This window comes from Neolamprologus brichardi, chromosome 2 (assembly GCF_056152115.1).
Source record: "Neolamprologus brichardi isolate AB-2024 chromosome 2, ASM5615211v1, whole genome shotgun sequence".
Classification (NCBI taxonomy): domain Eukaryota; kingdom Metazoa; phylum Chordata; class Actinopteri; order Cichliformes; family Cichlidae; genus Neolamprologus; species Neolamprologus brichardi.
In genome coordinates, this window is record NC_142105.1 from 8,552,002 (window position 1) to 8,569,299 (window position 17,298).

The 17,298-nt window shown below is 40.1% G+C and overlaps 1 protein-coding gene across 1 annotated transcript; it reads right to left on the minus strand.

The window, feature by feature from the left end:
* Positions 1–10,505: 10,505 nt before the first annotated feature.
* On the minus strand, positions 10,506–17,276 carry LOC102799145 (polyadenylate-binding protein-interacting protein 2-like). The gene is made up of 5 exons (XM_006797608.3): positions 17,078–17,276; positions 15,973–16,149; positions 15,573–15,715; positions 12,138–12,317; positions 10,506–11,282 (listed from the first exon to the last, which is right to left on the minus strand). The coding sequence occupies exons 3-5, from the start codon at positions 15,711–15,713 to the stop codon at positions 11,217–11,219; spliced, it is 387 nt and encodes a 128-aa protein (XP_006797671.2). The 5' UTR covers positions 15,714–15,715; positions 15,973–16,149; positions 17,078–17,276; the 3' UTR covers positions 10,506–11,216.
* Positions 17,277–17,298: the final 22 nt, after the last annotated feature.

Sequence of the window (17,298 nt, forward strand, 5' to 3'; positions counted from 1 at the left end):
TTGGTAAGAGATAAATAGAATGTAAACCACAACCCCAGCATCTGAACACAAGCGTTAAAAATGACCTCGATCTTTGGGTCATTTTTATCTGACACGTCGGGCTTCGGCTGAACTGTTTCACCTTGTGAAGTCTGGCTTTTTTGTCCGTCTTTTCATCCCTTCAGGCAGCAGTAAACCCATCCAGCGTGAGCGCATACAGACCAATTTTCTTTAAGTGTTTTTTAAAGACATCTTTATGAGACAGGCATACAATTTTCCATTAATTATTCCATTTATTCAGTATGCAGTCCAGCGGAGGAGAAGCAGAGACCTGCAGAGTCTTTCTGCTGCTTTCTTCTGCATGAGGAGGAGGGGGGGGGACACTCATTTATAAATAATTACACAATGTTTAGAGTCTTCAGGCATGTATAATATATCAAAGCGATTATAAGGTGAATTGTTCCATTGTGGCTGTCCGCCCTGCACTTCTTTTCACTCCTCTCCTGGTTTGTCCCTGGTCCAAATTCAGCTTCTCTCGCCTTTTGTGCTGCTTTCTTTCTGCCTCAGCCACTCTATTGGCATCATTCTTATTCAAATGGGCCCCAGCAGGAACAAAACCAAACCCAGGCTGCACACAAATCATCTCTGCCCCGGCTGCAGGGCCGGCACAAGCCTCCGTGAGGCCCCAACAACGAGCCAGCAAATCCTATTTCACCCAAAGAGGATAAAGCACGCTTAATACAAGAAGAAATCCAGTTTTCTGCATTTTACTGAAGTTTAAAAACAAATGTTTCTGAGGGGACGTGTCTGCAGAATTTTACAGACTTCATGTTTGCTTTAAGGTTGGAAACTCTTTAAGGAGAAAGAGAATAAAGGAGCCTTTAAATAAAGAACGATGAACCCTTGGGGAAGATTTTGTTGAATGCAGAAAGAAAGAGTTAAAGAAGGAAAGAAAGGGAGTGGAAAGTAGAGAGGAAATAAAGAAAGGTAAGATGAGTAGAAACCCATGAAGACGAATAAGAGATGAAATTCAGAAACAAACAATTGACTGCAACAGAGAAATAAATCTTCCAGAGGTTAGTTTTATGTCTGCAGAATACAACTCAGGGAAGTTTTTTTTTATGAAGGAAAGAGAAAAAGAGAGAAGATGAAATATTGTCAGGTCAAAAAGAAATAGTAAGAAAAAGGAGTGTAAGTGTACAACAAATCCCTTTCTCTGCAGAATTTGTCATGTTGCTTAGTTTGGTGCATGATTTTAAAATTCTGCAAATAGGAAGAAAAGAAAGGAAAGAAGGTTGAACCTTCACTGCTGAAAGAAAAGATCTGAGGACGGAAAAAGGAAAAAGTGGAGTTAATAGTAATAGTAAATAATTGAACTTAAAAATAAAGAAGAAAGTGTGGGTTTGAATGAAATAAAAGCACCTGTTTAAGAAGAAGAAGAGGAAAATGGTGTGCAAAAGAAAGAAAGGTAAACCCCTCAGTGAAGAGTTTGACTTTAGATTAACAGAAGAAAGAAAAAAAGAGTTAAAGAAGGAAACAAAGACAGAAAACAGGAAAGAAAACGATCCAGAGGAAAAGAACAACAAGGAAGGAAAGGAAGAAAGAGAGTCCGATTAATAAGAGATACAAACAGATGACTGTGAAAAACAGAAAGAAGAAATTCTTAAATCAAATCATTAAAACTCTTCAAATAAAATCAGAGGTCTGTGTCACTGACCTGACATGGACTTTATAATTTCCTCCAGGGCGCTAAACACCACCCAAACACCAGCTCTTCCCTGCAGACAGGAAACTCTCACCTTTATAGTTTTTACTTCTGATTCACATATAGTCTGTTTAATCGCAAATCAGATTAAGATTTATTTGTTAAACATAAAACACACTTTGACTAAACTCAAACAATAACAATAATCTAATAAAGCCAGAGATGGGGCATGTTTTAACCCCAAACACCATCTTTTTGTAAACCTAACTAAGACGTTTTTAGTAGGTTCAAGCAAAACAAACACAAAGATCCAAACTGAACACAGTTTCTAAACCTCCTACCTCTGAGTACACTCTTTGTAGGTTTCTAAAACAGGACTGTTATCTCTTTGTAGTTGGTACCTTCTCCGTAATGCTGAGACCAAAGACGGATGTAGTTTCCAAGTCTAAAAAGAGAAGCTAAGTGTCTTAAATCTGTTCTGTAGAAAGACTTTGGTCCTATAGAAGTCTGTGGAGAAAACAGTCCTCGGCGCTGACCTCAGTAAAACTTTCCTGATGAGTTTTTGGGCTCAGTCACTGAATAAAACATGAAGTCCATTTTCCACGTTTGGTCATTCGAAGTTTCAGAAAGGAGGATAATCCTGCTCGTTCTCGCTGGGTGAAGACTTTTCGACAACACAGTGGTGAATCTGTTTTTCATAGCAGGATGTAAACATGGCTGTAAATTTCTGTTAATACAATTTTGGAACCAGCGTCATGTGCATATTAGAGGAACTGCAGGGTCTGGGACATTTGGTTGGATAATTTGGTAGAAAAAACTAACATCTAATGTATCTGCAGCCCAATAAATACATATGAGAAGAGGAAACTGAGGGGGATCAGAGTGTAAAAGCTCACTATTGTCCCTGGAAGCAGCTTGACCAAATAAATGTACCATTTTCTAGTTTTTAACCCAGAGTCATTTCTAAAATGGTCTTTTTGATGCAGATGCTGCGCTGTCTTGTCTGAACCACACACAGAGCGGTCCTGCAGTGAGGAGGAGGAGCAGCTTAAACCCCAACAGACTGCAGAAGAAGAACAAGGTGGAGGTAGGTTTTTTATTTTACAGCCTCCATCACTTCAAAGTGATCAAACAGCTTGTCGAGCTGCAGTTAAAGTGTATGGAAACACTTTACGGCTGACATCCTTTTGACTGAGAGCTGATGGACATGTGGGTGGTTTAGATTTGCATGATGTTGTTTCTGAGTGAGGCTGAAGGATGAAGGTCATCGGTGTGAATATGGAGGTTTTTGGGGTTTTTTTGCTTTAAACAACCTGTTGAACAGCAGTCATGAAATGCAGACAGGTGGGGAGGACCTGGGTTGACCAGTGACCTCTAAAGCTATACACCTGGAGCTTCTACAGCTCACCCTGGACCACTTCCCAGCTGGCTGTTGCTAATGCACTAATGTAGCACACAAAACACACCTAAAAAGAGGTACAATGAAAACACTTACCATGCCCAGTGAGGGGATCATCACAGTACGCAGTATAAAGAAGTATATCTACTTCTAATGGGAGGAAACAGCTGTGAAAGTGACCACGATGATTATTTTATTTCAGTGGAGAGTAATTATTAAAAGACTTTTCTCTTTTCTTTCTTTAAAAAAACCCAACAAAAAACATGTTTTATAAAGGCTTGCTTTGTAAAATAACAACTAACACGGCTGCTGTAACCTGGCTGTAACTGGTACTTTGTCTGTATATCTGCATGTCGCTAAATGGTAGTCCTTGACGTCTTTAAGAAATTAAATTCTCTCGATAATCACAGTAATGTTTTGGTTTTTATTATTATTTTTCATTTTTACCGTATGGTATGATGTGTTTTATGTAAAGTGTGTTTTTTATTATGAATTTGTGTTGATTCAGAGAGAAAACAACACGTACGTTGTATTTTGTGTTGTATTTTGTATGGGAAGGTTCTGTATGAACACAGATGAGGACAGGAGAACAAAAAAGACAGAAGAAAATACAAGTAAAAACAGGAGTGAATGAAAGAAAGGGAGCAGAGTGAGAGGTCCGTCCGGGGTGAAGCTCTGACAGGATTAAGTCTCAGCGACACGAGATGTGATTGAATTTCAATGAAGAGAAACACGTGAGAAAATGACACAGAAAGAAATGAACTAAAGGACCCCCCCGACTCCCAAACACCCTCCAAAATCTATCACTTCACAAACATATTCTGGCTGAGAAAATCCTGCTCACACGACTGTGGAGATGAACACAAAACCTCTGTGTGAGTGAAAGCGAAGAGAAAGAGAAAACATCAGTGTTTTTTATTTGTTGCTGCTGCTTTCTATTTTCAGACCGAGAGCTGAAAGGATTAAAAATAAAATCACACGGAGTGGCAAAAGTTTTCACGTGACCGAGCATCAAAACTGTATTTCCTGGATTTGCCACTAGAGGCTCCAACAGCAAGGTTTCTCCCGTGACGTCATATGCACCTTGTTTGAGAGATATTCGCCAATATGGTTGCTAGGAAACATATAGGCTATTCCCATTACTGGTTGGGAGTTCGCGGTTGTACCTGGAGGTTGCTGGCTCCTGCTGGGTTAAATTGGTTTTAAAGACAGTCCTGCACCAAACACCTCACCATGATTGCCACAGTTGACAGCAGATTGCCACGGTTACCTGTAGTTTTACATTTTTGTCTGCAAATACTTGCTAACTACTCGTTGAGCGGTAGTACAGCTTAATAAAGCGCTGCATAAAAGTAGTATAAACTTGTGCCAGCATGATTCAAAGGGTGCAACTTTTACTCTGAAAGTAGATGGTCTATATTTCCGGTTTGCGTCACGCTTTTCACACCATAGAGTGGATGTATAAACTACAGGCAGTTAGCAATTTTCTAGCAATCAATGAATGATCTCAAAAAGGTTTACTCTGTTTCCCTCACGACAGTAGTTGCCAGATGGTCATGGACCAGTCTCTAGGCCTGTGCAAGGGTGAGGGTGGGAAATTTTGCTCCCAGGAACACAAATCGTAGGATTAGAGGTCTATTTCATGAACTGCTACTTCCTTCTAGTTCAAAGGTGCATCCACCTGCAGAACAAGAGAGCTTTAACCACCAAAGTTGCAACAAGTCATTAATTTTATTATTGACTTCGTATTCAGAGCCACAAACGTGCTTTTAAATGTCTCCTCGTGTTCAGCTAACGGGGACGAACTCTTAAACATGTAGTTTGCTTTGTAAAATCACAAGAAAAAAGCTGGAATCAGAGAACAGTTTATTTTACTGTTGTTTTCACTTATTTCATCCTTCAGTTGATCTGCTCCATATTTTCTGTCTGCTTTCCTTCTGGTGTCAATTATAATTTTTACTCATCTTCTTAGATTCTTCCTTGATCTCTTGCTTGTATTTCTTTATTTCATCCTGGCTCTTCTTTCTTTAGCTTTATTGACTTTTTCATTGTAATTTTCTTACGACACATTTCCAACCTCAGGACTTTGAGTTGTAGCAGTCAAAGTGAGGGGAGATCAATTTTGAGCTTCTCATTTTTAAGATTTTTCCTGATACTGTTGCAGTTTCTTTTCTCCTAAAGAAAAAGAAGAATCTCGACAGCTGAGCGAAACAAAACAAAAAAACACAACAACAGGAGCCACACATACCCTCAAACCTGATGATGCACAGAGCAGTGTGACCCTCCTCCTCCTCCTCGTCCCCCAGCCTTCAGCCCTGCAGCTTTCAGATGCAAACGAAGCAGACATATGGAGAGGAGGTCTCTCTCCGCTGTGGCCCTCCTAAAGATTCAGATTGTATGACAAATCACGTCCAGGGCCGCTCTGCCTCCTCCATACTCCTCCACCCCCTGCACTCTGCAGCACACCGCCAGACAACAGCTTCATTAGCCTGAAAGAAGAGAGTTTTCGCAGCTTTGTCGAGTCAAGACTCACAGCTCCTTCTCCCCTTCTCAATTACTCCTTTGTTGGAGCAAATTCAAGTTATTGCACTCCAAACCATATGGCCTGCTCCTTCTCCCCCTCTCAAACCTCGCTTGTTTACGTTTAACTTCACGGTTAAAATCCTTAATATTGAGTTTGTATCTTCACTTTAACTTTTATTTCCTGAAATGATTAATATTTCAAACGTTTATCTGCGACAATTAACTTAAATATTTATAAGCAGTGACATGTACAAGCTCGTATTGTTCCAGGATTTCTGCACTTATTTCTTAAAAATAATTATTAAAATATTCTTTCTGCACTACCTGAACAAAAATTTGTAGAGATGAAAAAAATAACCAGAGGGGAAAAGTAAGAAAATGTGTGAGGAATATGTGATTATCAGCAGCAGAATTACTTTTGATAAATGAAAGGTGTTTCCTCCTTCTCTATGTTTCTGCTTCTTTCAGTGCTTAAACCATTCCTATCCACATAAAAAAATTAAGCTTATTTTTTGAAATGGAGCCTGATGAGTTAACACTTTGCATCTCATACAAATACAATGCTCAAACTGATCGCCACACCCCCAAAAGAGGGTGGAGCTTTGGGTGCCAGAAACAGCATTTGTTCCTGTCACCTTCCCCTAACTGCCGGTTGATTCCCCATTAGCAGAACTTAACAGTGAGGCTCAGGAAGTGAAAATCCCATTCATATTCCCCATAAGGATTTTGGATATGATCCATAATGCTGTGACCATTCGGAGGAGACTCAATGATGAGAGAATGTGAGAGAATATTTGCATGGCATTCATTTTCATTCAGGCTTTCTTACTCAGATAAAATTGTTCAAGGCATCTACACAGATGAGCTTCCCGGTTACGTAACAGTAGTAGCAGCACTTGTGGCGCACAAAGACTGAGTATAAAACGTATGGCACTCTTGCAAGACGTGCATATATGACACTGCTGGTTTGGAATCGTTGTGCATTGCCAGCACCTGCAGACATTAGTAAAAGAATTGATAAGCTCAGACAAGACAATTCCGATTCTTTGGAAAATTTTTTATCTACTTCTCAATTTGAAGGGATGAGGTGTAACAATGCAGCAGCATTAACAATATAGGTGGCACCATCAAAAACAATTGTTCAAAATCACAATTATTATTTAACCACATTATTAATTCAATGTCATGAGAAACCAGTCAGTTAGCTAGATTTAGGCAATAAAAAACTTCTCATTAGGTTTGGTTTAACTCCACAGGTTAACATACATTTCAGTCTTTCCGCAGTCCTCTTAAATATTTTAGTTTCACAGTCATGCTGACTGTCAGGAAAGATGGAACAATTTAAGTCTATGAACATAAACAAGCATATATGGTATAAAGGTTGGGCTTTTATTGTGGAAGGAAGAAACCCATTTTGCACATGCATGCAACAGATTGGTGTATGATAAAGAAGGGACGGCTGCGAGATGTGATTTTCGACTTCTGCATATGCTTTGTCTTTATGTTTTTCACTACCTGACTCTTTATTAAAGACTCTCTATTAAAGAACAAACTGGAAAATGACCTGGTTTGGGAGAATCTAGCGATACAATCAGTTTATCTAGTTTTAATTATTAAAGTGTAATATTTGAAGATTTTTGGCTAAAACTCAAAATAACTGAATTAACTGAATGTATGGTGAGCTTTGGGTTCGGTTTGTAAAAGCTCTTTAAAAACATGCATCAGAACCTTTGTGTCTATGCTTATAGAAGCTCCAGGTCGGAGAGTGATGCTTCAGTAAACACTCTTTACACTCCTCCTTTTCCTCTTCCTCCTCTGCTCCTCCATCACGTCTCTGCGCACAAACACGATCAAATACAGTCCTTTGTCCCATCTGTCTGCTCTTATGAATATCTTCCCCTCTCCTCACAGCCGTCTTGTTGTTCAGGAAGGTTTTAATGTAATGGAACGCCGCCGTGAATCAGGCGCATGAATGCTGCTGCCGCCAGCGCCGCGCGGCCTCCACCTCCATCAATCTGCTGATGCATTCTGGGAGCAGCTTCCCTTTCACTTGTCTGCAGGCTGTTTGCTCAGGGTTATAATTTACCTCTGCTTTAGCAGCCACAAAGGGAAGCAGTTTGGATTTATCTGCGGCTGCCCGGCGTCATGACAACGTCACGACCAGAAAACACAGCACCTGAAAAGAGTCACCGGGCTGGACACCAACTCATCATGGAGCCTCCAATACAGAGTGTGAAGACTGCAGGTTTCCATAAAGAGAAGCCTTCATTTAGCATCCCAGCATCAATCAAACAGAAACACGTGAAAGAGATGTCTAATGGGTCAAACCGAAGCTCTGACAGTTATTTATAAAACCCAGTCTGCACCACACACATTATTCAAAGATGCACGTCAACACTCAGACGTCACCCTTTGGTTTGCGAAGCTTCAGTGGGAATATTTAAGCTGCACCCATGTTGTTTTTTTTCTGAAGCCAGAAGGGACCATAAGTAGAAAAGCGTTCAGACTGCTAAGTTAGCACCACAATTACCTGTGATATATGGGTAATGGTTGCTGTGGTGACGCTTACAATTAGTCTCTTTCGGTACAACAAGATGCCTGTGAGTCACATAGGCCACACCCCTAAAATGATATGAACTTTAAACTGGAATGCCATTTAAACAGGTGAGTTATAAAAGCATTCGGCCATTGTACAGATGTTATGAAAGGGAAATTGTCCGTGGAGAGTTTTGTATCAGGGTGTAAACATATTTATTTGCGCTGTAAAGTTTTATTTTAGCATGGGAGTCTATGTGGACTGACTCACTCCTGGAGCCTCTAGTGGACATTTGAGGAATTGCAGTGTTTTCCAAACGTGTTAATAAATTCTCAATGTCAAATTGTTTTCTCCAAAGTTTGAGTCAGTATGTTGAAATTTTGAGATAATAACCTGAAATTTCTAATTATGGATGGCAAAAAAATCCACAGCTTTGATTCTTTTATCCATTTGCACAATACTATGTCACTTTTAGAATCACCTGCACTGATAGCTAAGCTAAGCTATTTATTTCTCAGGATATAGTTATATTGTTACTTGTTACAGTTATTTGATATTATATTTTGCACTATCCTACTGTATATTATACATATACATATTGTATATCTTATTCCTCTGCTCCTCTGTCTCTCTTGCTGCATCGAGCATGTGTATGATGAAAGAATTTCCCTCGGGATAAATAAAGTTCTTTTTATCTTATCTTTAAAATCCTTAAATTTAAAATGGATGAATCCAGTTGTAACTGTAGCTGATAAAGTAATCTTACAATGGACAGCTAAGTGACTAAAACAGTTCCGGAGTTCTGAATGTTTACACCAACCTTCATACACTCAAGATAACATTTTACTAATAAAACCTAATAAAATCTTACAGTTTGACCATGTTAGCAGGCAGGCTAGCGTTAGCTTAGTTTAGGAAGAAGAAATATTCTTTCTTTGATCCTGAAAACAGAATAATTCCTCCACGACTTCAGCGTCCTGCTGATGTTGAACCCCGATGTACGGTAAGATGGTTTCACTGGATAGAACAACTTTTTCTTATTATTTCTGCTGCACAATTAATTAAATTTAAATCTTGATTATGATTTTTACTTGACACAGTTAAATTAGCATGATTGTGCAATGTTTAAAGTGTGTGTTTTACCAATTAACACGCAAAGGAAAAGCAAATCAACCGCTCCCCAAATCAATGCTTGATGGTGTGCCTGCATGAGCCAATGACAGCTGTTCTCTGCAAAAGTTTTATTTCCGGCACAGCTTTGATTTCGGAATTTTAGGCGTCTGGTGTGTAAAGGCTGTCCACTAAAGTTTGATCTATTTCGTGTTTTGGCTTTTTTGTGGCCCAGATCTGGAATGAGAACCACTCCTTCCATGCGGCGAAAAGGATCACACCTAACGAATGTAAGAAAAGGTCTCATCGGGTGTTTCTTTGACCAAACCCAACCGCCACGGTTCCTGAACCTGAACCTTCGTCTCGGAGGTGAAGAACAAGCAGCATGATGTTCAGACTCCTCCTACTCTTCTACCAGAGGAACAATGAGCCTCTGTTGAGGACTCCCAGTCGGACGCTCCGATGGAGATGATGAAGATGATGCTGAAGGTGATCACATGCAGATGGATGGGTGGGGATTGGGCGTCCTGACACCAACACAGGGGTCATGACCTCGCAGCACTTTGCAGACATCTGTGGCTGTTGCACATTCCCCAACATCTCCCTCTGACCAATCAGCACTCGGCGAGAATGTGTGACCTGCCACCCCTGAGGCCACGCCTCCTTTGATACACACACCCTCATCAGCATGCATGGCTGCAGTCCTGGTCTGTATCTGACCTGTCGGGCAACAATGGGGGGCTGCGGCTGATCTATGGCCGCTGCTGCTTTGTGCCTCTGTCACAGAAGAAGAGAGAGCAGAGCAAGCAGGAGGAACTTCCTGTCAGATAAATTAGTCCTCGCTCTAAATTCCTGCTCAGACAGCAGCTCTGGAGGTTAGAAACCCTGCTGAGGGCCTATAGGCTGGGCAGACTTTGTCGCCCCCTGCAGGCAGAGCTGCAAAACTCCCTTAAAACACAAGTTTTTAACTTTCAGTGAACTATTCGAGGTCAAGTGTCTAGCATATAAATAAAATATGTATATTTATTTTTAAAAAAATAGTATTTAACAATTTTAAAGAACATTCTAAAAAACGTAAAAAAATTATATATTTTTTACTTTATAAATGACCATACTTGCATAAATCATATACTGCATCTCCATGTATGTTTACGTTTTGATTGATCGCTGCACTTTTGGGGTGGTTCAAGACTTTTGCCCAGTCCTTTTTGCTCTCCTAGCTGTGTGGATGCTTTTTATTAACAAACAAACACTTTTTTTTCCTTTCATAAACATTTATTTCAAGTAGTATAAGAAAAAATAGATTTTTTTTACATTGTTTTTGTTTATATGACTTTTTATACAGTACTTTCTGTGCATTTAGAAAAAAAGTCAACACGAGTTATTTGATGTAGGCAGCAGAGCGAAGACAAGTCAGAGCTGACAGAAACGCCAAGGATGCTGGGAAAAAGAGCAAGAAACAGCAGAACAGCCAGCTAAACAAACCACGACCGGAAAAGTGCTTTTAGACGCCACGAGGCGGCGAAGGCGACCCTCTGAACAGGAAGTCGAATTTTAAAAAGAAAAAAAAACAAACAAACAAAAAACAAGCACACAGTTTGATTTCAGGTTTTATAAAAGTGCCCCAAAATAATAATTAAAGTGGAGACAGGAAGCAGTTTGTTCTGATTTAGAGTCATACAAACACTCCTCTCAGCTGATGTACATTCAGAGAGTTCACACACACACACACACACACACACACACACACACACACACACACACACACACACACACACACACACACACACACACACACACACACACACACACACACCTAACTGTAACTGTGAAGACATGCGAGCGCAGAACTTTGGCAACACGTCAGGCTGAAGGTCGAGTGGCAGCTGGAAAATACAGCAGACATCTTGGTGATGATGTCACAGTGCGGACTAGGGTTGGGGGGAGGGAGGAGCCTAGCCGGGTCACATGGCATGTTTCTGGATGCCTGGGGTGAACTCCTTGGCATTGGGGTTCAAGCTACTGGTCACCTGAAGGAGAGAAGAAGAAAAACCATCATTGTTATTTCTGTGAAGAAAATAACGAAACAGCGACCTCTGCTGGACAGATGAGGGTCAACAGTCAGAGACTAATTTAATAATCAACTAATTGGGAAGAAAAAAAACCTGAGAAACAAATGAGTGTGGAGATGTTATCAGACACGTTCAGGCACTGTGCTGTGTCTCACTTAGCAGCTCTTTCTGTATTATTGATTTCATCCTTTTTTATTGCACTATTTTACACATTGTTGTATCATATTCAGCTTTACACATGTTTCATTCAGGTTAAACGTGTTTCAGTGTTTCAGATTTTTACTGAATTAAAGGTCCTTTGTCTTTTTCCATTTGGCTATACTAAATTATTTGTGTAGTTTTTATTCTATTTTTCAAACTTTATTTTATTTTATTAGTGGTTGTTTTTAATGTTTTGGCTCCTGTAACAGGATTTACCAATATTTGGAATGAATAGAGTATATTTGCTGTAATCCTACATTTTCATAATCAGGCCTACTTAAAAAAAAAAAGAAAGAAAAGAAAAAGGTTTCATACTTAAAAGAAAGGAAAAAAAGAAGAAGTTAACACTCCAGTGAATTCTGGGAAAAATATTCATTGTTTGCCTCTTCTGCAGAGCTGACCTCAGATTTAATTATCTCTTAAAGTTTTATCATTCCTTCAAGCAAACACACCTAAACACACTGCAGATAATCGTTTTCATCTGCAGACTGTTTTTTTTATAATCTGTTGGAATAATGTCAGCTGACAGGACGCCATCTTCTGGTGTCCTTTTATTCTTATGGCCAAAACACGAGTTTTCTCTGTAACCGATGGTAAAGGTGATAAACTCACCACCACATCCAGGTCTTTGTCGCCATCGAGGACCAGGAGGCTGATCTGCTCTTGCAGCTGGCTGACGCTTTGAGAAGGGAGATCTCTAGACGGGATGAACCACTCCCACTCCTCCTCCTCATCCAGCATCTCCTGGAAACAGCGCTCGATGAACTCCTCCTCCCACAGCTCCTCCTCCACCTGCCGAAAACACAGACAGAGAAGCAACAGTCACAGGCAGTGTTGGGGAGTAACGGAATACATGTACCGCCGTTACGTATTTAAAATACAAAATATGAGTAACTGTATTCCGTTACAGTTACCGTTTAAAAGGGTGGTATTTAGAATACAGTTACTTTGTTGAAATAAATGGATTACACGGTGGTACTTTCCTGTTTCATATTGTGGCGGGTCAGGACTGTTTGTGTTTTGTTTGACAGCTACGTTCTGTTGTTCCAGGCGGCAGCGTTACGGTTGCCATGGTTACAGGGTGACGCTCTCTCTCTGCGTGTTTCCTGGTTGAGAGAGGCCTTTTTGTTGTTGTTGTGCTAAGCTAATAGGCAGAATGCTACAGGTATAGCTCTAAAGAATGTAGCATCATGGGCAGTGTAGTCCGTGCTGCAGGGAGAATGGACTGCCACACACGTTATGTGTCTGTGAGCGAGGGAGGGAGAAAAAGGAAAAGTACGAGCTGTCATCGAGCAAAACGGGAGCTGGAAGCATGTAAATATAATAATAACCACTGCAGCCAAGAAGAGAGCCTGACGAGCCCAGTTGTAAGTAAGCTATTAAGACTCGACTGTACACCATGTTCGTGTTTTCCTCCAAAAACAATAAGTTCCGTTGGAGCAGCCTTTCAACGCCTCTCTCTGTCTCTTGCTAGCAAAGTTGACCCAGACAATAAAGTAAAGCTATTTTTCAGCTACGAGCCCGACACAGACGTATTAGCCAGAGGTCCCTTTACTACGGTTCGGAGCCGCGGACCTTCAGTAACAGTAATAAATCACAGCAATAGTACATTCACGTAGTTGTAAACAGCATGATAATATATTAAGTAATCCAAAGTATTCGGAATACGTTACTCTCATTGAGTAACGTAACGGAATACGTTACAGAATACATTTTGGGACATGTATTCTGTATTCTGTAATGGAATACATTTTAAAAGTAACCTTCCCAACACTGGTCACAGGTTTGTTGGACCAACAAAGAACCAAAACTTTTAACATGTCGTCCAACCCGAGAGCGAACATCACACAGATAACACTTTAAGGAGAGACGCTACAATGTTCTTCAGGTGAATCTGCTCTGCACCCCCTTCTACTAATCCAGTTATCCTTGTTTCCTTCTCTGGCTAAGATGATGCTGGTTAGCAGCTCAATAAGTAAGCCCAGGCTTTCCTAATCTAGCAATGAGCGTGTTCACATGGCAGAGGCAGGGTTTGCAGCACCTGACCAATCACAACGAGACGACTACTCGAAACAGAGCGGCTGATTTTACAAATATAACTCGGAAACATTGAAAGAGTTTAACACAGAACAGAGTTAAAGTAACACAGCAGCTGCAGTCCTCCTTCCTTTGTGAAACGTAACGCTCTCTAAAACACAGCTCCACGGACTCTGTTTCCTTTTTCCAAACAAAACATCCTTATGGAAATTTCCAACCGGACGCCTCCCACCTACTCCTCTGTTAACCGACTCCACACGCTGTCAGCTGATTGCATAATCAGGCCACTGCCTGACCTGAATTCCAGCTCAAGGAGCCACTGCTTTGTGGTGCACACAGGCTTCAGCTGCTCAGTGTAATTTTCCTTCAAACTGTAAATTTCCACCTTAAAATCACAGCTACTTTTAAGAATGCACAATTTCTAAATGTTAACCTTCTTTTAATCTGTAAACAAAACCCTAGATTTCCACCTTAAAAACATGAATCTGTAGGCACTGACCTTTGTTTTCAGTTGAACAACACAGGTGTTGGAAATATTCTATTTAATCTGTTGACCAACATACTTTCACCTTAAAGTGCACATTTGCTGTAAAAATCACAATTTTTGAAAAACAGATTTCCACCTTAAAAACCAAAATCAGCTGAGTCCGTACATAAACATACAAAGTTTCTTTTTATCTTCAACTTAGAAGTCCAGATTTTTACCTTAAGATTTGTCATCTGTATATACAAGACGTACAACAGCACAATTTCTGCATTTAGCCTGTAAAGATAATTACAGATATCCACTTTAAAAAGTCACCCATCATGCTTTCGGATACTTTCCCTGCCTTCAAATCAAATCAACCTAATTTCACTTTATTTCTCTTAATCTCAATAAACTACAATTTAAAATTCACATTACCACCTTAAAAATGAATATGTTTCTAGATACTTCTCAAATAAATAAGTCCAAGTTAAGGCTATTTTTTTCTTGTAACATAAACCCCAGATTTGCACTTTAAAAGTCTATCTATGGAAACTGATCTTCCAAGCAAAGCAGATTGGAATTATACTGCAACACTATGACTAAAACAACAAAATTCTGACATGTAGTTTCCCTTAAACCTCCAATTCCAACCAGGAAAGTCTGTCTGCAGAAATCTACACCATAACATACTGCTTTATCCGCATATGGGCGCTTCACATCAGAGCAACGTGAGTGTAATCTATAAAAAAAAGAACAGATTTCCTCCTTAGAAGTTGACTGAGTCTGTTTGAAAATACTGATCTTTGCTTACAACTAAAAACAACCGTTTAGGTACAACTTATCTTAATCTGCAGATTTCCATCTTAGAAACAGAGCTCGCTGAGCTCATATAAAAATTAACAAATCCGCAACTTCATCTGTTTATTCCCACCTTAAAAACTTATCTTGGAGATGCCTTGTCTGTCTCCCAAAATAAATCACCCTCAAGTCAAACCTTAAAGCAGTCAGAGGAGTCTGTGTGCAGATGCTGATCTTTCATTTTAAGTAGATGAATATAGACTTGAGGTGTAATCTGTCTGGAAAATGACAGATTTCGATCTTAAAGGGGAAAGCTATATTTGTCTGCATACACAAGTTTTAGAGAACAATTTCTGGGTGTAATCTGTAAACTGAAAAACAGATTTCCACCTTAAAAGTTATCTGAGTCCACCTTACATTGGACATAATGTATCTATAAAACAATAGTTAATAAAAAAGATAATTAGTCTGTAATCTCAGGCAATAATTACTCTTTCAACATGTTATTCAAACATTAGATTTCCACCTTAATAGTCAACTGAGTCTTTCTGTAGCTACTGGTTTGAGCTATAACTTCTCTTTAAACGCCAACTCTGTTCTACCTTAAAAGATCAGCCTGTTTTGTTTTGGATGACTTTTCCTCCTCCATAATAAACTTAATTTCAGACTCTTTAACCATTTTTCCGCCTTAAACGCAGATTTTTTCACTTGCAGTCCAGGTCAGCCTCGTCCCAGCTCCTCACCTGCCTGTTGAACTCCTCCTCGTTCTCCATCCACATATACTCGGCGAACGGGTCGTCCTCAGCGTTGAACTGGCTAGTGAGGATCAACTCGGTGCCGGTGGTCATGTTCGGGCCCCCGCTGCTGATGCTCGGGTCTTTCATGTCTACAAGGAGAACCAGAGGACACAGTGAGGGAGAGGGACAGGGGTCAGCGGGAACAAACACGTAGCTTCGACCGTTATAATGCTCGCCGTCATGGCCGCTGTCTGACGGACAACAATAGCAAGCAGCTAGCGAATAATTTTTGGCGAGAACACAACAGAAACAGAAAAATATCACCGCGAAAACACCACCGCGAGCACCCAGCCGCGTTAGAGGAGCACGGGGGAACGGGCAGCTGTGTATTTATGAAGCACAATACCTTCGGGGGTGATTTATTCGACGACAGAGAAGACAAACGTCAACTCGCTGGAACTCGGTTGTTGCTGTAATGGCCGCGCTGCTTCTGTTTGTTTACATCTCCAGCGTCACCGTGCGCTCGCTCCTCATTGGTCGAGGACTTGTTGCCTTCACGGGCCTCGTGGTTTAACGTCGGAATCTAACAAGAGGACCACATAAGGTAAACGTTATTTATAACAGAGGTTAAGAATCTCCTCTGGGTCTCTGTTTCATTTTTTATTCATTCACTAAATATCACAGTTGGGTACAGAGCTTTATGTCTGGGTTTCACATTATAATTGACGCTACACTTTAGCTTGTTATTTTTTATATTTAGTCATCAATGTAAGTATATCACTGGACATCATGAATAAATACCAGCTTAGGTATTTCTCTAAATTGATGTAGCTACAGTTTCCATTCAAGAGAACAGTCATGGGTCTCTGTTGATTATTATGTTTACAGATGACATTGTGAACTGCAGTGAGAGCAGGTGGAGGAGAGGTAGTCTCTGGAGAGAAGAGAAGTAAAAGTCAGTAGAAGCAAGAAAGAATACATGCGTGTAAATGAGAAGGAAACAAGTGAAAAGGTGTACATGAAAAGAGCTCAGGTTGAAGGTTGATGAGTTTAATTAATTGGAGTCAACAATCTAAAGCAATAAACATTGCACAAGGGGAAGAAGAGCGTGCACACTGGGTGAGGTGGAGTGGTTGGAGACGAGTGTTGCGGTGGCCTATGAATGGAGCAGTCAAAGTATAAAGGTTCAGTAGGTGTAGGTGTTGTGATTCTTTTGTGTAGAAAGGTTTCAGTGTTGTCTGGATTAAAAAGCAAACGGTGAAATAACTATTTTGTGTGGGTTTACAAGTAGAGTAAACTGTTTGTAGATCTTTTACACAACTATAATCTGCCTAGGATAAGAAAGTCCATGTCTGAGCAGTCCTTGTGTAGTTGTTTTTTTTTATCTGAACATCCACTCACACCCAGCATATTTCTTTGTTTTGTAATTTGATCTAGTTCTTTAAATTTGATCTAATTCTTTCAATTTGAGAAGGGCTTTCATCACGTTAGGTGCTGGCACCTTTTCTGACCTTGAATGCAGCACTGTAGTCCAAACTGTAGTCCAAACTCTGAAAGCCCGCCTTCCTCCGAAAGTTTATAAAATCCACTGATTTAACAAGCCTAAACCCATTTTTTAAACCAAATACATATCCTCTATAGTGGTAAGAGAACCTGAGAGAAATTATTATAGAGGAGCTAAGTGTGTGTTGTGTTAATAGCTATTTTCATAGAAAACGTTTAAGCAACGAAC